The sequence below is a fragment of the Orcinus orca genome, chromosome 5 (assembly GCF_937001465.1).
Source record: "Orcinus orca chromosome 5, mOrcOrc1.1, whole genome shotgun sequence".
Lineage (NCBI taxonomy): Eukaryota > Metazoa > Chordata > Mammalia > Artiodactyla > Delphinidae > Orcinus > Orcinus orca.
Genome location: NC_064563.1, coordinates 141,128,891 through 141,154,320, shown reverse-complemented (window position 1 = coordinate 141,154,320; position 25,430 = coordinate 141,128,891). Strand labels below are relative to the sequence as shown.

The window sequence follows — 25,430 nt, the reverse complement described above, 5'->3', positions numbered from 1 at the left end:
GCACAGGGAGTTATACTCATTGTATGATAATAACCTATAATGGAAAATAATCTGCAAAAATACTGACTCATGGGAATTCCCTGGCAGTCCAGCAGTTAGGACTTAGTGCTTTCTCTACAGGGGCCTGGGCTTGATCCCTGGTTGGGGAACTAAGATCCCACAAGCTGCGTGGTGTAACCAAAAAAACAAAAAATACTGAATCACTCACTATGCTGTACACTTGAAACTAACACAATATTATAAACCCACTATATTTCAAAAAAAAAAGAATTAAATAATTTTTTTTTTAATTTTGGAAGTTCCCTGGTGGCCTAGTGATTAGGATTCGGAGCTTTCACTGCCGTGGCCTGGGTTCAATCCCTGGTTGGGGAACTGAGATCCTGCAAGCCATGTGGTGTGGCAAAAAAAAAAAAATTATGGGTTCTAATGCATTGCTGATGGGACTGTAAGTTGGCATATATCTGGATGTATGTACACACACATATACAAATATATTTATGGTTCAGATTAAGGGAAAAATAAAAAATATCTACAAAAATACTTTTTAAAGGTAAAGTATGCTATGATAATTTTCGTATTACATGTGACGTTAAACGTTTGTCAACGTATACAGTTCATGCTGGGATTTATATAAACCTGAAACAAGCCAACAAAATGGAGTAAAGGTTAGAGAGTGCTTAAAAACCGGCTAGAAAAAGGCGTGAGACCTGGGAAGAAGAGACTGTGTAACTCAGAGCAGCCTCAGGACTCAAGGATGGCCCTCACCTAGGTGTTGGCCAGCACACCTAAGTCCATGACCATGGGTCCCACCCCCCCTGGGCAGTCATATCTGTGTACAGACAAAGCCTCTCGGGCGAGAAGAGAGGAGTGAGGAAGGCTGCTGTTTCCTTCTTTGTTTTGCTTGAGTCTCTAAAGGTAGGAGAGGCAGAGTCTCTCCTGACAGCTAACACTTATCTAGTGCTTACCATGCACCAGGCAGTGTTCTAGATGCCTTATGTGTATTAACTGCTAATTCTCACAACAAGGCCGTAAAGAGAGTATTCTTATGTCCCCATCTTACAGATGAGGAAACTGAGGCATTGAGAGGTCAGTGCAACTTGCCCAAGGTCACCTAGCGGTGAGTGCTGGAGCTGGCACTCCCAGTCACTGCTGGTCCCAAATACGCCCCTGACTATGGGGAGGGAGGCGACCAGGCCACTTCTCAAGAAAGCCCTTCCAGGCCTGATATGCATGTGATTCACTTGTCCAGGTGGCCAACATCTGCAGGTACCCTGGTCCTCAACCTGGGTTGCATGTTGGAAGTATCTAGGGCAGGGTTTTTAAAAGCCTACAGGCCACAGTTGGACTGATTAAGCACTGAGGAGAGAGCCCAGGCTGGCAGCTCTTGATTCTCATTCGAAGCCAGAGGACCACAGCCTGTGCTGGGGATTCGCTCATTGAAGACAGTGATTTCTGGCAGTTCTAAAACTTCGCCCTCGGATATGGAGCAGTAATTTGGGGGGGACGAGGTTTTCCAACCCCACCCCTGGGCCCAGCTCACATCACACAGCATGAGAGGCTTCGACAAGTCTCCCGGGCCCTGCATGGGGCAGGTGCTCAACAATAGTTTGTTGAATAAGGGCCTGGAGAAGAGCTGATGAGATCACCAACCTGTGGTTAGTACCGCTGAATTGGCCACTGTTTTGAAGAACAGACGAGCTTAAAACCTAAATTAGCTCAACCATATTTAGTTAGTGACTGCATATAATCCCCAGACCTGCCTCTGGAGCACGTAGAAAGATAAATCAGATCTTTCCTCATCTATGAAATATGGACAATAGCTTCCACCTTGAAGGATTCAAACAGCTGGCACAAGACCCGGCCCCTAGAAAGTGCTGGGTAAATGTGGCCATTATCATTCCCTCAAAGTGTGCAACGGAGAGGCAGGGACAAACAGAGCAACTTAATCAACAAACATCTACTGGCCACTCACCGCGGGGCAGGCATTATGCTGGGGACGGGCCCTGTGGTCAAGCAGATGACCCCTGTTTTCACTGGCCTCTCACTTTAGGGTAAGACAGACTAGAAAGTAGAGTTACAGGGTCTGAGAAATTCTGAATTTATATTTGTAATACCCTAAAAATAAATTTTCATTTTCTCCTATTAGTTACTACATCTATACTAAGGAGTCATGTTCTTTTCTTTTTATTGCCATTGAGAAACATGTAAAAGCATAAAACATATTTTCTTCTGCAGCATAACGAGACTAAGTGATTTCATAGTATGCTCCTCTGGACCTTCGGATGAACCATGAACTCTCCACCCAACTTTAAGAGGGAAATTCTCAGAGGAGGAAACTCATAAGATGCTGGTGGATGTAATCAGATTAAGACCAGGACATTGATTCCAAGATGAGAGGATGAAAGGTGGTCCTGATATTTTAAAGTAAATATTTGGCTTAGTAGGAAAAAATGGCATTTAAAAAGTTATTTTACATGGTCGGAGATATTTTCTGGGAAGGCCTTCACCTTGGAAAACAATCTGAAGGCATCACCGAGTGCTCTACAGTCAGGGAACTTTTGGTGTGGCTTTCAGATAAAAAAGTGAATAAAGCAAATTATCTGTCCCTTTTCTCTGTCCCAACATTCGAGACCAGCTCTGGTTTCTATCCTGCTTCCAGACAGAGAGGGACTTAAAACCTAATTCGGGGCCCTTCCTCTGCTGCACGGCCTCCAGGGCCTTTCCCTGCCTCCAGCACAGGGGAAAGGATATTCCTTTTAATAACTAGTACTTTTTATATTTTTACTTATAACCAATATCTACATGGTTTGCAATAGTTTAATATTAGTTGTATATATTTAGATATCTCCTACAGTAACCTGATAAGAAATGAACACATAGTATAAGCCACCTACGCACATAATTTTTAAAAATCAATATAATGTTCAACTATAATACAGAGAAGAAGTAAAAGTAATGTGGTATAGGGACTTCCCTGGTGGCGCAGTGGTTAAGAGTCCGCCTGCCGATGCAGGGGACATGGGTTCGTGCCCCGGTCTGGGAGGATCCCACATGCCGTGAAGCAGCTGGGCCCGTGAGCCATGGCCGCTGAGCCTGAGTGTCCGGAGCCTGTGCTCCGCAACGGGAGAGGCCACAACAGTGAGAGGCCCGCGTACTGCAAAAAAAAAAAAAAAAAAAAAAAAAAAAGAATCCACCTGCCAATGCAGGGGACATGGGTTCGAGCCCTGGTCCGGGAAGATCCCACATGCTGCAGAGCAACTAAGCCCATGCACCACAACTACTGAGCCTGCGCTCTAGAGCCCGCATGCCACAACTACTGAACCCGTGTGCCACAACTACTGAAGCCTGCGCGACTAGAGCCCATGCTCCACAACAAGAGAAGCCACCACAATGAGAAGCCCGCGCACCACAACGAAGAGTAGCCCCCGCTCACCACAACTAGAGAAAGCCCACACGCAGCAAGGAAGACCCAATGCAGCGAAATTAATTAATTAAATTAAATACAAAAAAAAGTAATGTTACAAAATATTATATATATTTCAATAAGTAGATGCTTAGACACAGATAAACTAGAAGACATCAAGACAGAATATTGAAATACTCAGTGCCTATATGCACAGGAAGGATCACCATGAATGCGACAGCTACAAATGTAGCTGATTCAGGTGTGTTGTGCTGATGGATGATACCACTTTCCAAAATGGTGAACAACTCTTGCTAACGTTCAGAGAAAAAAGTAGAGTCAAACCTCAAACCTCGGGAGTTCCCTGGTGGCCTAGTGGTTAGGATTCCAGGCTTTCACTGCTGTGGACCCAGTTCAATCGCTGGTCAGGGAACTGAGATGACGTAAGTTGCAAGGTACGGCCACAAAAAACCCAAAAAAACAAAAACCCTCAAACCTCTATTTGCATGGTAACACATTCCTGGAAAATTCAAGTACATTAAAATTCAAAAGGTACTTGATATTTATATACATAAAATGAAGTTTTAGGGTCTCAACCCGTACTGTCCAATTCATAAGCCACTAGCCACATGTGACTGTTGAGCATTTGAAGTGTGGCTACTCTGAATGTTGTAGGCTAGATTTAGAATTTTTTAAAAAAGGATGTAATATATCTCAATAGTAACACATATAATGTTTCTATCAGTTGAAATATTATTTTGGATATATGGGTTATATAAAATATATTGCCCAAATTAATTTTAATAGTTTCTTTTCACTTTTTTTTTTTTTTTTTTTTGCGGTACACGGGCCTCTCACTGTTGTGGCCTCTCCCATTGCGGAGCACAGGCTCCAGACGCGCAGGCTCAGCAGCCATGGCTCACGGGCCTAGCCGCTCCGCGGTATGTGGGATCTTCCCGGACCGGGGCACGAACCCGTGTCCCCTGCATCGGCAGGTGGACTCTCAACCACTGCGCCACCAGGGAAGCCCTCTTTTTACTTCTTTAATGTAGCTACTAGAAAATTTAAAATGTGATATGTGACTTGTGTTACCAGACAGCAGCACTGATGTGTAGACTGAGCTTGGTGGGACTTTGGAAAGTTGCTGGGCAATGGGGCAGTCCTCACTCTATGGGATTACCCAACTCATTGCACAATATCCCACATCCCTGGTCTTCCCCACCTGACTCCCAATCATTGTAACAACCATAAACATCCTCACATATCTCCAAAGCACCCACCCTGGGGCAGGGGGCGGGGCACCACCCTGCCCTACAGGATGAAGCTCCCAGGGCCTGCCCACCGCCCAGCCCCCCCAACTCTCAGCTGCACACTCCATGCTTCCATGTCCCTGAACTCCTTGGACACCACTCACACCCCAGTTTTGCCCCTGGATTCATCTTTGATGATGTTTCATATCTCCCTCTGGCAGCACAGACTCAGGTCACTTCGTATATTTACCAACATGGTTCAAAAGCTGGGCCATAAAGCAAATCTCAATACACTTAAAAGGATTCAAATCATACAAAGTGTGCTCTCAGATCACAACTGAATTATATCAGATGACAGTAGTTCAATATAATTGAATATCACAAGATATTTAGAAAAACTTTAAATACTGGAGACTAAATATACTTCTAAATAACCCATGGATCAAAGAAGATATCATAAGGGAATTTAGAACATATTTTGAACTGAATAAAAAGGAAAACACAACACATCAAAATTTGTAAGATGCAGCTAGAGCATGATTTAGAGGGAAATTTGCCATTTAAATGCATGTAATAAGAAAGACAATAAGTTTAAAACAAATGATCAAAGAAGCTAGAAAAAGAAGAGCTATAAACAATAGAAAAATTTAACAAAGCCAAAAGTTGGTTCTCTGAAAATATAAGTAAAATTGATAAACTGGCAAAACTAATGAAGGAAAAAAAAAGAAAATACCAATAACCAATAGTAAGAATGAAGAAATATCTACTGGTCCTTTACATATTAAAACGATAGTAAGGAAATATTTAAACGACTTTATCCCAACAAGTTTGACAATTCAGATTAACGAAAAATTCCTTGAAAGACACAAATTACCATAACTGATTCAAAAAGAAATGGAAAATGGGAATGGCCTTGCATTTTTAAAATATAATCACTATATAAAACTTTTCCCCAGAGAAAAATCCAAATTATCAAACATTTAACAAAGAATAATACCAACATTATGCAAACTCTTTCAGAAAAGGGAACACTACAGTTCATTTTACGAGGTCAACAAAACCCTAATACCACATCCTGACAAAGACATTCCAACAAAGAAATTTACAGACTGAGCTCCCTCATGAACACAGATGCAAAAGTCTTCATCAGAATTTTATCAAATATAATCCAGCTATACATCTTGAACAAATAGGATTTCTTGGAGGTTCAACACTTGAAAATCAATGTGATTTACCACAACAGAATAAAAGAGAAAAATCATATGATCACTAAAAAAAAACTGACAAAATTCAACATTAATGATTAAAAAACAACAACAAAACCCTCTCAACAAACTAGGAATATGAAGGAAACTTCCTTAACTGGATAAAGGGCATCTAATGGAAAACCTACAGCTAACATCATACTAATGGTGAAAGACTAAATTCTCTTCCCCTAAAACTGGGAACGAGGTGAGAACGTCTTGTACCAGAGGTCCTAGCCAGTGTATTAAGAAAAAAGTAAAAGGCATAAGATTAGAAGGGAAAAAGTAAAATTGTCCCTATTTGCAGACATGGTTGTCTACATAGAAGATTCTAAGGAATAAAAAATACTACTAGAATTAATAACATTTATCAAAGTTGCAGGATACAAAGTCAATATACAAAAATTATATTTGTGTGCCAGCAAAAACCTATTTTTTTAGAAAATAAAGTTTAAAAATAGCATTTCCAGTAGTATCAAAATACATAGAATACTTAGGGATACATTTAATGAAAGATATGAAACACCAGACTGAAAACTGGTGTCTCATCAATGAGAAAAATTAAAATGATATAGAAAGAAAAACTGATTGGAAAAATTAAAAATGATATAAATTAATGGAGAGATATATCGTGTTTAGAAATTGGAAGAATCCATATTGTTCAGGTGTTTAGTCTTTCAAAATTGATCCATAGATTCAATGCAATCCCAAAACCCCCCAGCAGGCTTTAGACAGTCTGCTTCTGAATTGTATTTGGCAATGCAAAAAACCTAGAAGAGCCGAAGTTTTTTCCGGACACGCAGGCTCAGCAGCCATGGCTCACGGGCCCAGCCGCTCTGCGGCATGTGGGATCTTCCCGGACCGGGGCACGAACCCGTGTCCCCTGCATCGGCAGGTGGACTCTCAACCACTGCGCCACCAGGGAAGCCCCAAAGTTATTTTGAAAAAGGAAAAGTGTTGATGCTGGATTGTGTTCATCTGCAAGGGCTGCGATAGCGAAATACCACAAATGGGCTGAGTTAAACAAGACGTTTATTCTCTCACTCACAGTGCTGGGAGCTGGAAGTTCCAGATCCTGGATCAAGATGGCTGTGGGTTGGTTACTCCTGAGGCCTCTCTCTTTGGCTTGCAAACAGCCTACTCACTGTGCCCTCACAGGATCCTTTCTCTGGGCACGAGCCTCTCCGGTGTCTCTTCCTTTTCTTACAAGTACACCATCCTGTTGGACTAGGGTTCTGACCTGATGGTCTCTTCTAACCTTATTTACCTCCTTAAAGGCTCCACTCCCAAATACAGTCACACAGGGGGTTATGGCTTCAGAACTTAGGGGAACACAAAATCAGTCTGTAACGTGGCTATCACCCCTAAAGAGTCAGATTTAATTGGTCTGGGAACCCTGGTCATGGGATGCTTCAAGGCTTCCAGGGATTCTAATGAGTAGAACACAGTGGAGAACCACTGGGTGAAGACTAAAGTCTCATCAACCTGCGGATGAGCTGAATCCGCAGGCTCTCCCGGGCCCTGCAAACTCCAACCGAGTGACGAGAGCAGCTGGACACCCTGAAGGATACTCTGTGAACAAGTCTGTGATGGGAAAGGGCTCTATTTCAGGCACTTCCTCCACCTTGCATGGTCCTGGGATCAGCTGTGTAACATACTCACAGCCCAGAGCGAGGCTCACCAAACAGAAGCCATTAGCCAGGCATTAAACGCCCATCTGCTCCACTCCAAGATTCTGACTCTTTCCACTAAACCCTAGTGATCTTCAGGCTGCGAGGGAAGCACGGCAGTAGAAGAGGAGGAGGGAGCGGCCTGTATTATTTAGCCCCAGTGTTTGGATGTTAGTGGGGTTTATTCATTTTGTGGGGGCACCGGCCAAATGCCGTTCGGTGTTGGCCTCACCACCTCTTGGTTCCTCCTCTCCACAAGCACAGCCCCTGCTCAGGGGCTTTGACACCAGCCCATCTAACAGACACGGAAGGGTTAAAAGCCAACCAGCCAATTTCTCCTCTAGCTGCTTCTTCAGGATTAAAGAGACTATTTTTAGGATTGATGTGGTGACAACTGGCAAGAATGGTGGAAGGAGTTTCCAGTATTCACATCTCCTTTGTCTGAGCTCCGGGCTCATTTCACCCCTTGTACTGTCCCCCTTTTTTTTCCCAACATCTTCATTGGAGTATAATTGCTTTACAATGGTGTGTTAGTTTCTGCTTTATAACAAAGTGAATCAGTTATACACATACATATGTTCCCATATCCCCTCCCTCTTGCGTCTCCCTCCCTCCCACCCTCCCTATCCCACCCCTCCAGGTGGTCACAAAGCACCCAGCTGATCTCCCTGTGCTATGCTGCTTCCCACCAGCCATCTAGTTTACATTCGGTAGTGCACACACATCCAGGCCACTCTTTATATTTCCTCTCGGTGGCAACAGGGGTCTGGTCTGCAGGTTTCCCCCGCCCCTCCCCCCAGTCCCGTCCCAGCAGAAAGCGGCTCTGCCTCCTCAGACTGACAACTAGGGCGGCTCCGCAGGCCCTACTGCTGCCCACAGAACAGCTCCCGGCCTGACGGGCCAGCAAGGGAGGCAGAAGTTGCTGAGAAAGCAGTGGAGGGTCAGCGAGAAGACAGGAAACCAGGGCCGCCACAGAGCCCCAAAGCCAGCGCCCCAGGCCCCCGCCTCCCCCTGAGACGGGAAGGCCATATTAGGGCTCTTTGGGCTCCACAGTCACAGGCTTGGTCCCCAGGCTGGCAGAGCCTCAGGGCTTTGGTCAAAGCAGCAGGCATGTGGAGACAAGCTGTAGAGTCCATTCTGCACAATCATTTTCCTTTCTTCTCCTCCCTGTCCCCCAAGGCCCTTTTCCACCAGCTGCCGTGTCAAGGGAGCGCAGGTCCTGCCAGGGGCGCCGCTCCAGACGCCTAATGACCTGCCTCTGGGGCGGTCAGGCTGCCCTGACATGTAGAAGCTTTTTTTTTTTTTTTAAAAATAAATGTATTTATTTATTTTTGGCTGCGTTGGGTCTTCGTTGCTGCGTGCGGGCTTTTCTCTAGCTGCCGCGAGCAGGGGCTACTCTTGGTTGCAGTGCACGGGCTTCTCATTGCGGTGGTTTCTCCTGTTGCGGGGCACGGGCTCTGGCGCATGGGCTTCAGTAGCTGTGGTGTGAGGGCTCAGTAGTTATGGCTCGCGGGCTCTAGAGCACAGGCTCAGTAGTTGTGGCACACGGGCTTAGCTGCTCTGTGGCATGCGGGATCTTCACGGACCAGGGATCGAACCCATGTCCCCTGCATTGGCAGGCGGATTCTTAACCACTGTGCCACCAGGGAAGCCCACGCAGAAGCTTCTTGAGACAGAAAAAGCCAACCTCTTTTAAAGTGTGGCACAGGGGAAAAGCGTTAGGATATAAGAGAGTTTGCTATTGGAACTTAAATCTAAAATCCTGTGACCACTCGAGAAAACAAATTACAGAAATATATAGGAAACAATTCTCTTTTGCCTTTCAAGTGAGACCATAAACTCATTCATTTATTTATTGTGTTTCTATGATAACTTCTTTCCGTTTTCTAACTGGAAGCCCCTGTTAGGTGCTATGGGGAATATAAAGATAACTAAGATGTCAGCAGGATTTCTTGGATTTCTGAGTCAGGCAAGGTTAAGTTGAATCCGTTCCTTTTTTTGCCCGGCCTCGTCAAAATCCAAATTTCCCCTCAATATACTGGCAAGTTCCATGGGGGTTTCTGTCCTCAGAGTGGCTGCTGCTCCGGGTTTTTGCTGCTCTGACACCTCAACTGAGTCATGAAACTCTTCCTCCATCTGTTCCTTCCACACAACCTTGCCCTACACAGGTATGTAATTGCGATATACCTCATGAAGAAGTGGGAGGGTTGGGAAGTAGGAGTCTGTATTACAGAAACGCAAACAACTTCAAATGGCGAGTTAGACATCCTGTGTTTTAAATGCCCTCCAGGACTTTCAGGTCTCGTCAGAACTGAAGAACGGGTATAGGACCTATTCCCTCACAATAAAAGAATATAAAGCTGGACAAACAGGAAGCACTTGCTTCTGGACTTTGGATAAAAACCATCATAGGACCATGATGACCCTGGAGGAAAGTGAAACCTGAGGTGAGTGCAGACTCACCATGGCTTTCTGCCTGGGGACACTTCCCAACCCAGGGCACAGGGAAGGGGCCCCACAGCAGCTGGGCTCTCCACTGGGGACAAGTAAGAGAGACTGGAGTTCAGGCCGCTGAGGTGGCTGGAATCCGCAGGGCAGGGTACAAGAGAGGAGAAAACCTGCACAGAGAAGGGGCTCCAGAAACTGCCATCGAAGCTCCCTTGTACCTCAGCCAAATGCTAAGCTGTGTGTGCGGGACAGGCCTCCACAGGCCCGGCAGAGAACAGCTACTGCGGGGCCGTGCGACGAGGGGAGCTTTGGGGAATCACGCAGTGCTGGAGTTCTGACCAGACAGAGCGGAGACACCTAGGCTAACAAGCCGGTCATTCAGGTGAGACTCCTCCAGCCCCAGGGCAAGGGCCATCTGTCCCTCGCAAAGCCTACTAACAAGACTGGGAAGGTTAAGCTCTATCAGCAAATGAACTGCCTTCCAGCATAAAACTACACATTATTTAAGGGAAGACAATGAACTAAGACAATGAACTACAGACTCTCAGCAGTGGAGCATCCACAGTATCAAGTATCTAATCCAAGGGAGTTAGTGTTTAATGGGGACAGAGTTTCAGTGTGAGAAGATGAAAAGTGCTAGAAATGGATGGTGGTGATGGTTGTGCAAAACTATGAACGTACGGTTGACCCTTGAACAAAATGGGTTTGAACTGCATGGGTCCAGTAAGATGTGGATTTTTTTCAATAAATACCGTAGCACTATACAATCCACGACTGGGTGAATCCACGGATGTGGACCCTCACGTACAGAGGGCAAGTGTAAGATCACACATGGATTTTCAGCTGAGGGGGATGATGATAACCAGTCATTCACGGGTCAACCGTACTCAATGCCACTGAACTGTACACTTAAAAACAGTTAAGGGGCTTCCCTGGTGGCACAGTGGTTAAGAATCCACCTGCCAACACAGGGGACATGGGTTTGATCCCTGGTCAGGGAAGATCCCACATGCCGCGGATCAACTAAGCCCGTGCACCACAACTATGGAGCCTGTGCTCTAGAGCCCGCGAGCCACAACTACTGAAGCCCACACACTCTACAGCCCGCGTGCTACAACTACTGAGCCCACGTGCTGCAACTACTGAAGCCCGTGCGCCTAGAGCCCGTGCTCTGCAACAAGAGAAGCCACTGCAATGAGAAGCCAGCGCACCGCAACGAAGAGTAGCCCCCGCTCGCCGCAAGTAGAGAAAGCCCGCGCGCAGCAACAAAGATCCAATGCAGCCAAAAAAAAAAACCACCACAGTTAAAATGGTAAAGTTTATGTTACGTACATTTTACCACAATTTTTAAAAATGCCTTCTAAGACTACTGCTTCCAGGAATAACAAGGATAAGAGGTGCTCTCCTGCTCAAACACTGAAACACCAGAAAAAAAAAAAAAGAAAAAGAAAGAAACAATGATACGCAGACACTGGGCATCAGGCAGCACAAGACTAATCCTCCAGAAAGGGGAAAAAATGAGGTGAGCCATATAATGTCCCCAACTCACTGTATGGAGTTTCCAGACTACAGCATAAGGAGGGGAAACCCCAATGGAGGCCCGTGGGCTCCCTGAATTGAGGAAATGGAGCTGAGAGTTGAAAGAGGCCAAGGCAGCCAGAGTCTGAGAAGGCAGAGTACCCAGAGAAAATGAAATCATACAGAGTCCCAGAGATTTGCAGAGGGTCCCCCTTGAGTCTTCAGCTGAGTACTGACCAACACATGCAAATAAAGAAACTAACAGACTGGAGAAAGAATCACTCAAAAGGACTGGAGGGGATAACCCCTAAGCTTCACTCAGGACCAGGAACTGTTCCAAACAGCTAGAACACAAAGGTTTGTAATTCACAAGGCGTCAGATAGAATACTCAGAAGGTATTGCTACAGTGGTAAAGAAAAAATTAGCCCCAGATTAAAATCTAGTCTGAACTAACAAAGTTTAAAGCAAATGATAAATGTATCAAACTACTTCCAAGTAACTTAACTACACTGCAGAGCAAAGCTCAGGAATATTTATAGGTATAGAAGAATATCTGCCATACAATAAGATAAAAGCTATACTGTCAAGCATTCAATAAAAAATTACCAGACATGCAAAGACGCAGGGAAACATGACCCATAATGATGAGAAAATTAATCAATAGGAACAGACCAAAAAAGAGTACAGATGATAGAATTAGACAAGGACATTAAAACAGTTATTATAACCATATTCCAGAAGGTAGAGGAAAGGCTAAGCATCTTAAGTAGAGACACAGAAATACTGAAAAGACGTAAAATGAACTTCTAGACTTGAAAATTACAATGAGATGAAAAATACATTTGGTGGGGTTACAAACAGATCAAACACTGTAGTAAAAAAAATATTAGTAAGCTTAAAGACATACGAATACTACCCAAAATGAAACACAGAGAAAAAAAAAAGACTGAAAAAAATGAACATAATATCATTGAGCTGTAAGATAACTTCAAGTAGCCTAATATTCCTGTAATTGGACACCACAGGAAAAAAGGGAGAAGAACAAGAAAAAGATTTGACTAAATAATGGCTGAGGGCTTCCCTGGTGGCGCAGTGGTTGAGAGTCCGCCTGCCGATGCAGGGGACACGGATTCGTGCCCCGGTCCGGGAAGATCCCACATGCCGCGGAGTGGCTGGGCCCGTGAGCCATGGCCGCTGAGCCTGCGCGTCCAGAGCCTGTGCTCTGCAACAGAAGAGGCCGCCGCGGTGAGAGGCCCGCGTACCGCAAAAAAAATTAAATAAAAAAATAAATAAATATCCTTCTTAAAAAATAATAATAATAATGGCTTAGAGGGACTTCCCTTGTGGTCCAGGGGATAAGACTCCACACTCCCAATAAAGGGGGCCCGGGTTTGATTCCTGGTTGGGGAACTAGATCCCACATGCATGCCACAACTAAGAAGTCTGCATGCCGCAACAAAGACCAGCACAGCCAAAATAAAAAAATATTTCTAAATTAAAAAAATAATAATGGCTGAGAATTTTCTAAATTTGATGAAAATCATAAACCCACAAATCCAAGAAATTCAATGAACCATAAACATAAGAATCATGAAGAAAACTAAATCAAAGGCACATCATAATCAAAATGCTTAACACCACTGATAAAGAGAAAATCTTAGAAAAAAGGTACGTTACATACGGAGAAGCAAAGGTAAGAATGACATGAGACGTCACCCTGGGAACAAAGTGAGCCCAAAGACAGTGAAGCAAATATATTTAGAGAACTGAAAACAAAAAGCTATCAACACAGACCTGTATATTCACCAAAGATATATTTCACAAAAACGTGAAATAAAGAGTTTTTCAGATATTTAAAAGCTGAATGGATTCACCACTACAGGACCTGATTCACAAAAAAATGTTAAAGGAAGTCCTCCAGGCAGAAGTAGTATCAGGATGAAACCTGTATCTACATAAAGGAAGAAAGAATACTAGAAATACTACATACATAAATATAAAAGAGAGTTTTCCCCCTATTTAAAAAATCTCCTTAAGAGACCGCTGCTAGAACTTTGAAGTTCTTACCCCCTCCCAACACACACATGTAACTATGTGAGGTGATGTACTGACTAACCTTATTATGGTAATCACTTTGCAGTATAAAGCTGGGAGGGGGGAAGAAGTCATTGAGATGCATAGCCTTAGCTATTAAAACAATACAAATCGAAACTACATGAGATGGCATTTCAAACCCGTTAGGATGGCTGTAATCAAAAAGATGAGGAAAAGCAAGTACCAATGAGAATGTGAAGAAGTTGGAACACTCATATATTGCTGGTGGGGACGTACAACGGTGCAGCCAGCCACTCTGGAAAACAGTCTGGCGGTCTCTCAAAGAGTTAAATGTAGAGTTCCCGTGTGACCCAGCATGTCCACTGCTAGGTACATACCCAAGAGAAATAAAAACATATGTCCGTATAAAACCTTGAATGTGAATGTTCATTCCAGCATTATTCATAAAAGTCAAAAAGTGGAAGCAGACAAAATGTCCCTCAGCTGAAGAATGGATAAACAAAATGTGGTGTATTCATACAATGGAATAGTATTCAGCAATGAAAAAGAAACAAAGTACTGATACGTGCTATAAAACAGATGAACTCTGAAAACATTATGCTAAGTGAAAGAAGGCAATCACAAAAGGCCATATATTCTATGATTCCATTTATATCAAATGTCCAGAACAGACAAATCTATAGAGACGACAGTAAATTAGCAGTCATCTAGAATTTAGGAGGATGGAGGAAATGGGAGCGACTGTTAAAAGATACAAAGTTTCACTTTGGGGTGATGAAGATATTCTAAAATTGATTGTGGCGACTGTTACACAACTCTGCGTATACTGAAAACGATGTCATTATACACTTTAAATGCGTGAATTGTATAGTATGTAAATTGTATCTTAATAAAGTTGTTAGAAAAGAGGCAGTTGACTGTTTATAACAAAAACAATTGCAATGTATTATAGAGTTTATAATTTAACTTAAAGGGTTTAAAATGTACAGCAACAATAACACAAAGGCCAGGAGGGGAAAATGGAAGAATACTGTAGTAAGCTTCTCATAAGAAAACTGGCACAATATTATCAATATTTGAAGGAAGTTAAAAATGCCTATTATAAATCATAAATCAACAACTAAAATCAAATAGATAATAAACCAAAAAGTTTAATACACAATTACTCAAAAATATGGCAAAAAGAGGAAAGTGGGAATGAAAAGATACTACAAATAGGAAAATAGCAAGATGGTGGATTTAAACCCAACAATACCAACAATTACATCAAATGTAAATGTCCAGACACCCTAATTAAAAGGCATAAATGGTCAGGTTGGCTAAAAATGTAATACCTAACTATATGCTGCTTACAAAATACCTAGTTTAAATATAAAGACGATTAGGTTAAAAGTAAAGGAATGGGAAAAGATATACTGTTCCAACACTAACCAAAAGAAAACTGGAGTAACTATGTTAATATCAGACAAGGTAGATCTCAGACCGAAGAATATTACTGGAAATAAAAAAACGGCCATTTCATAATGATAAGGAGTCAATTCATCAAGAGGACATGTACTAAATATTTACGTACCTAATAACACAGCTTCAAAACACACAAAGTAAAATCTGTTAGAACGCCAAGAAGAGAGAAATCCACAATTACAGTCAGAAGTTTCACACTCTAATTGGGAGAACAAATTGACAGAAAATCAGAAAGTATATAGAAGGCTTGAACAACACTATCAACTAATTTCACTGGTTGATTGACATTTATAGAACACTTGACCTACCAACAGCAGAATACACATTCTTTTTAAGTGCACATGGAATGTTTGCCAAGTTCTGGCCCTATATCGTGGGCCATAAACCAACTCAATAATTTTAAAAGGATTCAAATCATACGAAGTATGCTCCCTGACTCATGGAAATAACAAAATTAATCAATTAGAAATAACAAAAAGATACATGAAAAACCCAAAACATTTGGAAACGAAATAATATACTTTTAAAACAACCCAATGGGTCAAAGAGAAAATTAAAAAGTATTTTGAACTGAATCAAAATAAAAACACAACAATCTAGGTCCAGATGGGTTTAATGACAAATTCTACCAAACATTTATGAAAGACACTACCAATTCTACACAAACTCTTAGAAAATCAGAAAGGAGGAATACTTCTAAACTCACCGTATGAGGCCAAAAATAACCCTGTTATCAAAACCAAAGGAAAGATATTACAAGAAAAGATAATATAGACTAATATTCCTCATGCATATAGATGCAAAAGTTCTAAAACAAATTAGAAAATCAAATTCAACAATACGAAAAAGGATGGTTAAATGGGATTTATCCCAGGAAAGTACGATTGCCTTAACATTTTAAAGTCAATCAGTATAATTTACCATATTAACAGACTGAAAAAGGAAAACTGTATGACCATCCACATGTACACAGAAGAGGCATCTGACAAATCCAACATTAGTTTCTGACTTAAAAAAAACTCTCAGCCAATTAGGAATATAAAAGAACTTGCTCAATCTGATCAAGGGCATCTATGGAAAACCTACATTCTTAGTGGTAAAATATTGAGGGCTTTCAGAATATGTGGTTGGAGAAGTTCTGCTGCGGCCTGGGAACCTGAGCTCTTTTGGCTGCAGGGGAAGAAGTGGCCAGCAGATAAATAGCTAGAGATGCAAGTCAGCCCAGCAGGGGCAAATCCTGACTCGACACTTTCCAGCTACGTGACCTTGGGGAAGTTATGTAACCTTTTGGCTTTGTTTCCTCATCTGTAAGACAGGGGTAAGAGTTAGCTCTGCTCTGCAGGGTACTTGGGAGAAATTAAGTGCTGCGATGTGTGTAATCACTCCGTGCAGTAGCCAGAACATTCTACTACACTTGAGAAAACAGTCATTCATGAAAAGCATGTTGGGAGACAGTGAGGGTAAGAGGCTGTGTCTCGGGGATGTGAGGAAGGTTGGATGGGGGCTGGAGGTACCAGATTCGGAGGCCGCCAAGGCCAGTTTGCAGTCGTGGCTCTGACCCTGAACTGCGGTGTTTTTCTAAGTGTTTATTGAGCAGCTAGCTCTGTACGAGTACACTCGTTAATCCTCATTATATGCATGTGGAAACTGAAGCTCCAAGAGGTGAAATAATTTGCCAGCCACACCACTGAAGGGATGCAGGCAGTGTGGCAGGAAGAGAGGGGAGGTTCCGGTGCCAGCCCGCGGTGGGAGCACTGGAAGGGGGCCGGCTGCTGCAGGCCAGGGGCTACATTAGGTCCCGGTGTGGGAGGTGAAGCGGGGAAGAGGCTGATGAACGGGCGGTGGAGGGTGGCAGTGAACGAAGGGGCTCAGGCCTGGATACGTGGACCCACCCGTGTCCCCAGAGCCCTGTAAGGCAGATCCGCTGAAGGCAGCTCCTAGGGGCCTGATTGGGGCCAGAATTTCCAGGGACTGGAGAGGGATGGGAAAGGGGCTGGGGCGCCCAGGTTGGAAGCAAAGGTTCAGTTAGGAGGCTGACGGAATGCAGTTGAAAAGGTTATCAGAAATGCCCCCTGCCTGGCCTGGAGCCAGTCCTCTGTGACTCTACGTCCACATGCAGAACTAAAGAAGGGGTCACCTGCAGGCCGCACTGCCCGCCAGATGCTGAAATGCCTCCACATCGGCTGGTCTAAGGCCCAAGACCCAACCCCTGCCCCGGGTGCCCTGTCCCTGCCCCGGGAACCTCCTACCTCTGCACAGGCCACCAGAGCAAGGGGAAACACTGGCCTACTGCTCTCCTTACACACCAGCAGGTCCCTCCCTGCAGGCTGTTCCTGCCTTCTGTCTGCCTGGACACCCTCCCTTCCCTGTCCTCCGAGCTCCTCGCCAACACCTTCAGGGCTGATGTTATCCCCGGCCATTGTTTAGAAGCGTGACCCTTCCCCTCCCATACACACTGCTTTCTGGCTGCATTTTTCTCCAGATTACCAGAGACATACCAAATACCTACCTACCATCACAGTTGACGCCGGCCTCCCCTACTGGAACGTCAAGGGCCTGAGGCTGGGCCTCTCATTGCTTCTGCTCCCTGTCGCATCTCCAGCACCTAGAACGGTGCCTGCATGAGCTAGATAGAGATTTGATGCATGAATGAATGGACAGCCCATTGAAATGTCAGGGCCACGTGACTCACCCCCAGAGAGCACAGCAGGGATGAACGGAGGCTCCCCGGGAGAAGGGAAGGGGTGACAAGGCCCCTGTCCCCTAGGAGAGGTCCACAGTGGGGACAAGGAGACGCAGGCTCAGTCGTCTCATACGGGCCCAGGAAACATGTTTGATAGCCACGTCCCTCACAGGGAAGGGGTGTAGCAAGTGCTAGGCCTCAGCTGTCAAAGGTCTGGCCAATTTCGAGGCTGTGGTTGTTTTGAAACTGGAAGCAAAAGCAATGTGGCCTCCAATGAGGCCCCAGTAAAAGCCTGAGCCCTGCTGGCACTGGGACAGCAGAGCGCGTCAGGAAGCGTAATGTCGATCTGCTCAATTGCTTTCTTTTTTGGGAGGCGGTTGGCTCACCCCGCTAGGACGGGGCGGCACTTCAGGACACGAAGCTCGGAGCTGGTGGCAGGTTTCTTGGAACTGGCAGCAGGGAGATCTAAAGTAAGACCTTTCTATCACACCAAATAAATAATAGCTGAAACAGAGCGCTCAAGGAATTAGGCAAAATGCCTTTATACATAACTTCTGAAAAGTGGAGAGAGAAAAGTTACAAAAACAGAATGGTATTTATTCACTCGAATCCCAAGGTATTTGCTGAAAACAACGACACCTCTGTTTGACACAAAAATACATGTTAGAAAGAGCAAGGCTTTCTCTTTGAAGTGTCCTGCCACAGAGGCCCGGGTACTAAATATTAACTGCTCTGTTGTGAAGGCTCTTGTGGCATGCCGAGGGCTGGCCCAATTTCAAGGGAGGGCAGATGAGTCAGCTGCCTCTGGCTTGGAGTTGTCCTCGTGGTTGTTTCTTGTTTGACCCTCCTGAAGCACACCTGCTCTGGATTTACCTGCAAGCTCTCGAGGCAGGGCGTCGCCAGAGGCAAGAAGGGGGCCTTCCGTGGTTTTCAGCAGAGGAGGACCTGCAGCAGGGCCAGGTGAGATGGGGGAGCAAAGCTGCTGTGGGAGAGGCTGACTCGGCGACGGACTTTGGGCCTCTGACTCTGGTCCAGCAGGTCCTGGGCACTGCGGTGAGCAGCGTCTTCTTCCCAGGATGACAGATCCAGGATGGGGCCACGGCGGGGGGAAGCAGGAAGCAGCCATGGCAGTGAGCGTGAAGACCCCCACCAAATGGAGCCGTGGGGAGGGACTCATTTAGCCTGAATCACCTCAGAAGGCTTACGTGTTAAAGTCCCCTAATCACCAGGTCAAGTGTGAAATGAGAAAGACACAAAGGGCAACTTCAGTGCCATCAGACAGGCTTTTTCTCGTACAGACAAGACTCCTGCTTTCACAAATTCTTTGAGGTGGGCGGGGGCCTTATATGTAGCATTTGCCAATTTCTATGGTGTAAATACTCACAACCATAGCCAATTTCAAGCTGTCTATGTGACACCTATGTAATTTCTAAGGTATCTATGTGACACCATTGAACAGAGTTGGGAAGAGATGCACAGAATCCCATTACGTAGTATTTCCACCTTACAGACACTATATACGTCAGTAACCAGCAAAAGCATGAAGAATAAACTGTAGTAATTAGGAATTGCTTTTGTTTACTACATAATTTTTTTTTTTTTTTTTGGCGGTACGCGGGCCTCTCACTGTTGCAGCCTCTCCCATTGTGCAGCACAGGTTCTGGACGCGCAGGCTCAGCGGCCACGGGCACGTGGGATCTTCCCGGACCGGGGCACGAAGCCGCGTCCCCTGCATCGGCAGGCGGACTCTCAACCACTGTGCCACCGGGGAAGCCCTCTATATAATTAATTGTAAATTTATGTAATTCAACTCTTAAGAGTAGTTTAACAGCCAGATCACAAAAGTCCTGAAAACCTAACAACTGGCTCTTGTTACTGGGGCCAGTTAGAGCAGACTCCAGCACCCCAGACCTCACCCACGCCAAGGATGCCAGCACCGGATCTTGCAAAGGGGACGGTCCTCCACGCTAGCACCAGGCAACTGCAAGATGACTGGCACCACCTGCCCAGCAAGGTGTGGTCTGGCTTTTTTCCTCTCAACTCAGCAGCAATAACGAATCTGGCATCAGGCTCACTTCCTCACCACCCTACGGAGCAACTTCCCGAAGGCCCGCTGGCGGGCTGAGGTCCCTGCTGGGAGGCTGCAGGAGCCGGCAACCCAAGGAGGGGGCACCTGTTCCACGGTGGGGCGTTCAGGTCACTCCGGGCCTCTGGTGGGAATGTAATCTAACAGCCGTGAGGGCCGTGCACACAGGCGTGGGACCAGCTTCCCATGAGCTTTGCCAGGGACCACACACTCACTATGCCTCTGGGGCCCAGGTGTATCAGCGTTGTCTTGTTTTTTACACTTGCTGTTCAGTTTTACTGAAAACCACAGAAAAGTGCACGCATTTTTAATGTACAGCTCCATGAATTTTCTGAACGACTCCGGTCAGCACTGCTCACCTGAAGACTGCAGACCATTTCCAATGCCCTTTCCCTGTTAGCAGCATCACCTCACAGGTAAGGATGCTGACCTCTCCGACCAGTTTCCAGTTCTCAAAACTCGCGTAAAGGGAATTCTGTTTTGTTTCACCACTCTGGCTCAGTATTGTTTGTGAGAATCATCTGTGCAGTTTTGTGTAGGAGTAGTTCCTTCATTTCATTGCCGAGTATTCCATCACGTGAATAGGCCATGACTTGTCCATTCTATGTTGAGGGACATCTGGATGGCTTCTAGTTTGAGGCTATTATGAATGAAGCGAGTATTAAAATATTTGTACTACGGCATGCATTTCTGCTGAGTGCATGCCTTGGGGTGGGACTCTGTCATAGGGTACTACAGTATTAGCTGTCAGTCTTTTTTTTATGTTAGTCATCCTGGTGGGCATCTAGGTCACTGGTTTTAATTTGCATTTTTCTGATGATGGATACTGAACAAATCTGGCTATCAAAATGCCTATTAACCATCTGGATATTTGTGAAGAGCCTATTCAAATCTCTAGCTCATTTCTAAATATATCACCTTTTTCTTAACATCATTTTCTTTTCTTCTTCTTAACATTTTTAAATATATTCCGAAGCCTTTGTTGGAAATATTAAAAATTTCCTCCACTTCACAGCTTGACTTGATAGAGTTCTTAATTGTAATGATACAAGTTATCAGATTTTTATCTTCATGGTTAGTGCTTTTCATGTCCTAATAAATCTTTGCCAAGGCCAAGAAGACTGTGTTTTCTGCAGAAGCCTTATTATTTTACTTTTCATATTTAGGACCACTGGAATCCATTGGAATCCATCCATTTGGAATTGATGTTTGTATATGGTTTGAGGTCAAGCTTCATTTTTTTCCCATATGTATGCCCAAAATTAGTGTTCTTAATACAGCTGAAAACGTTTTTCTGATTATTGATGGTTGTCTCATTAGGATTTTCTTGTTTACTAATGCTGTTTAATTTCTGGATTTTGGCTGAATATTTTATCTTTTTTTCTTTCACCTTTAAAGGGTAAATAGGAAGAGACAATATAAACTGGAGGTGATGGTAATAGCAGTTCTCCCCGCAAACCGGGGAGCTGGGATTACATGCCTCCTCTACTGGGATGAGCCTGCCCAGGCCTCTCCCATGCTCCAGTACAAACCCCCAGCCGAGCCAGGCATAGAACTCTGGTCCTAAAACCAAACTGAACAGAAAGCTACCTCAAAACTGCTCATCCAGGTGATTTGGAAAAGTCACAGGTGAAATTATCCTTTGCTACAGAATCACGATGTCATCAAAGTCAACAGGGAGATTTCAGGAACAAAGCTGTTATTTTTCAAAACGACTTCGAGGTGCTCTGATCTCTTCTCGCTCTGTTCTCTACCTGACTATGTTCCACAGTCTAGGCTACACTGAGGAGATCTCCTAATCTAACAAAGCTTTTCTTACACCGGACCACCAAGCTCTCTCCCTGTGCAATTTCCAGGCCCTGACCTTAGTAACAATCGCTGGCTCCCCTTTATCACAGGTTTATGTGTGAGGCACTATGCTAAGCACTTTACAGGAATTTTATTAGTAATCTATACACCTTCCTTGATACTTTTTTAAAGCCCTTCTCAGCACCTGAAATTACATTCTAAATTTGTTTACTGTCTGTAACCGGAAGACAAATTTCACAGTCCTCGTCTCTCCTTCACTGCCGTATCAGGATGTCGAGCCCAGGGCCTAGCGCACAGTAGATACTCAGTACACATTTGTTTTCACTGTTGTCCAGGGTTGCCCACCCTTCTCAGCAAAGCACTGAAGGTATATGGCTACTTGAAGGTGGACGTGTCCTCTAAGTAGATCATATCAGGGTGAAGAGGAGAAAAAGGGATTAGATACAACTGATGATCCATTCTTCTTACAATTATTTTTTAATAAAGTTTGATGATTAACGTTTATTAATCAAGTTCGATTAAAGTTAAAACACCTGAAATGTATTTCCTATTCCTTTCACGAAGGGTCATACTGGAGATGGTTTTGGTCCTCATTCAGACAAGCCTTCCCATCTACTTCACTGTCTTCCCTTTTTATCAGCCTCATCAGCAAGTACCTCGTATGTTGATGAAAGAAACTGCCACCTTGCTATTATCTCTTTTACCTGTTTCCTTTAATCCATTTTTCCAGAGAGTGACATCTGATTGAAAAACTACCTAAAATAATTTCGTTGCTTCAGTTTTGTGGTGTGATCACTTTTCCCACCTGTTTCCACTCTACGGTCTTTGAAATTACCTTAAAAGTGTAGTAACGTTTTGCAATGCTGGGGTACCATTTCAATTTTATATTGGATTATGCATTATTTATAGCATAGATTAAACTTTTCAGCAGGGAAAATAATCCAAACTCTTAGGAACAGTCATTGTTTTAAGTTATACACTATTTTCAATTAAACCCTACCAGATTAAAGACACAGACTGATAATATTGGCTTTTTTCAATCATCTCTTAGCGCTCAGCATACCAGAAGGTCCTCTAAAAGGGAAACCCTTCTCATGAATCCACAAGGACCAAAAGGTCCTTGAAATCTGGCCCAATCTAAAACATCCATAAGCATATTTGGTCCCTGCCAAATGCTTTTGGACAGGACCAAATATCAAGGACATTTTGGTGTGGACCAAAAGTCTGCTAACCATCCACAAGTACCTCAAAAAAGTCAATACTGAGACATGCAATTGGATTAACTCTAACATTTTCACGTGTATTCACATGAAAAACCTCTTATTCTATCCTAAACAGTAAACTCTACCATCTCTGTATAAACTTTCCATTCACAAATTTCAACAGCCCATCTTGTGAACTTGAGTTTAGCAACTTCTATTTAGGCACAGAGGATGTCTTTGATCCAGGCTCTAAAATGTCCTAAGACCTCTTGGTTAGACTCCTCAGACGTACCATGGCTCTTCTTTCCAAATGAAGTCACCTTTTAAAATGTCAGCGTAATATATGTCTTGAATTTTCAAGTAGAATACTTTAAATTATTTGACAAAGAACAGATAACACGACAGTAAACTGATGTTATTTTAGAATGCTTTTTATTTCGACACTTACAGGACACGTGTAAGGCATGTTCACAAGTATTTGTTTGAAGTTATGTACAAAACACGTTCTCTTTCTCTCCAGCTGCTCTTCTTTCCCTTTGTACCTGCTGCTACAAACTGGGCCCTGTGTATCTTCATATCTACAAGTCCTCAGTTATTCTGAACATGCAGACAATGTTTTAGGGACCTGCTTCGAAATATGGAGGAAGCTTCTATGCACTAAGTCACTAAGACATCAGAACTCACAGGGAACCAAGGCAGAGGGAAGCGACCAAATCAGCTCATGAACTTGCGACTGTGAGCTTCTAGCGGGTAACAAAGAACACACGGAAAAAACATTTTTTGACCCTTCCTGTTTGAGAGAAATGGAATGTGTCCAGAATTCATGTTTCTGTATTTACTACTACTGCCTATGAAGTCACTACAGAGAACTAATTTTTTAAGTTTCTAATGCAGTTACAGTTTTGTTCTCAGGCCACAGTACAAGAGAGCATGCATTACTTTACACAAATGTCAAACACTGAACAATTGTAACAGGGACTCCTCGGGACTGTCTAATTACACAAGTGTCTCTTTTTGGTGGTAGGATAAGGAAAGTGCCCACTGTGTGCTAGACAGAGACCCCCAAACACTTGTTGTCTAACTCATAAAGAGGGACGACATCACTAATGAGAACAGAGAAGTATTCAGAGTAAGTTCCCAATGTGGGGCTGGGGTAATGGATACGGAGCCTCAGTTTTAGGGGTTAAAAAAAGTCTTGGCTGATGTTAATAAGTTTATTGTGTGATTTTCAAACATCATTATGTCTTTAAAATATGAAAAACAAGCACTTATAAATCTACTGGGGAGAAATAAAATAATGAAATGAAAAATCAAAATCACATGAAGAGGAAGGAGATCTGAAGGAATCTTTTGGTCTGAATCAGCCGATATTTTAACATCAGCTACAACCTAGTCAAATGTGGTTTGCTTAAGCCCGTTTTTTAAAATGCAGAATCTTTAAGGAAAAACGTAGGCATTTGTTTAGGAATACTAATCTCAAAAAACTTTAACGTGGGGCACTTTAAAAGATCAAGGATACTTATAATTTAAGTCCTGCTTTGAGGCACTCACCATGTTTTCCTTCCATCTCAGAGAGCACCTCTGCAAGCAGCCCCAGCAATATAAGGATGTGGTCACACATAACTTTATCAGACACCATTTGGCGATTATTAAGCGGCTAGTCAGAGTTGGGAACTTACTTACTGTCAGCTGTATTAAAGATTTCCATTTATTAGCACTGTGAAGCACAGTGCAAAGAATCTTCACATGTTGCTTTTTATATCAAAGGTAGTATATTGTTATTCTTCCAACTCAACAAACAGTATATACTCTAGTGAATTGTAACTACCTAGAACAGTGGGTGGGCCTCTTCCAGAAGGGCAGGTTACTCTTCTGACAGGAGATCACGAGCCAGGCAGGCTGGGCAAGTGCTCTGCTCCTTAAGCCATTGCTTGAAGCACTGAAATGAGAAAAGACAATTACCCAGTGCCTTTAGGAGCACATGGAACCTCAGCCCTCCTGTACCACTTGCCTCAGCAGACACGGCTAACTTCACTGTGGCATTTGGTAGGGCCTGGAGCCACCCAACACCCAGGGACACCAGAGCCTGCTCCGGGTAGGAGTCTGGACCAAGCTCCAGGAACAAAGAAACCCACCTCAGAATGTGACCTTGAACACTCAGGGCCTGACCTTGGGGCATGGCCTTGCCCTCCCATCCCCCCACACCCTGCTCCAGTCTCGTGCTTCAGCTGCCCTAACTTCTAGAGGCTGGCCCTTGGACGCACCCTGTCTGCCTGGTCTTGTTCCTTGCCCATCCCACCAGCCTGCACGCCACACAGCCTCGCTGGAGCCTGTCTACCCAGCGTGCTCCTGGCTGGCCTGCCGCCGCTATAGAGCCGAGTGTGTGTGTAAGTTCGAGAGCCCAGACAGGATGCCCCTACCCGGGAAGGAGGGAGAACGTAGGCCGTGCGGGAGACTGCACGCTGTCTGGACTCTTTCTAGCGAGTGTACTGTGTGTACCCCTTTTCTCAGGGATTCCTACACTGACAGGGCAGAGACCTGATCTGCTCTAAACCAGCAGCAGGGGTGCAGGACAAATGCTCACAGCACCCAAAACA

General features: G+C 44.1%; 1 protein-coding gene across 16 annotated transcripts in view; it reads right to left on the bottom strand.

Moving 5' to 3' along the window:
- Positions 1 to 23,248: 23,248 nt before the first annotated feature.
- The window catches only part of TTC3 (tetratricopeptide repeat domain 3), a 140,157-nt gene continuing 137,975 nt past the window's right edge, over positions 23,249 to 25,430 (bottom strand). For all 16 annotated transcript variants that reach the window (XM_033418274.2, XM_033418270.2, XM_033418284.2 and 13 more), the window contains one exon: positions 23,249 to 24,772. In XM_033418274.2, the coding sequence (XP_033274165.1) occupies positions 24,698 to 24,772 (75 nt within the window). In that variant the 3' untranslated portion in view covers positions 23,249 to 24,697. The remainder of the gene's footprint in view (positions 24,773 to 25,430) is intronic.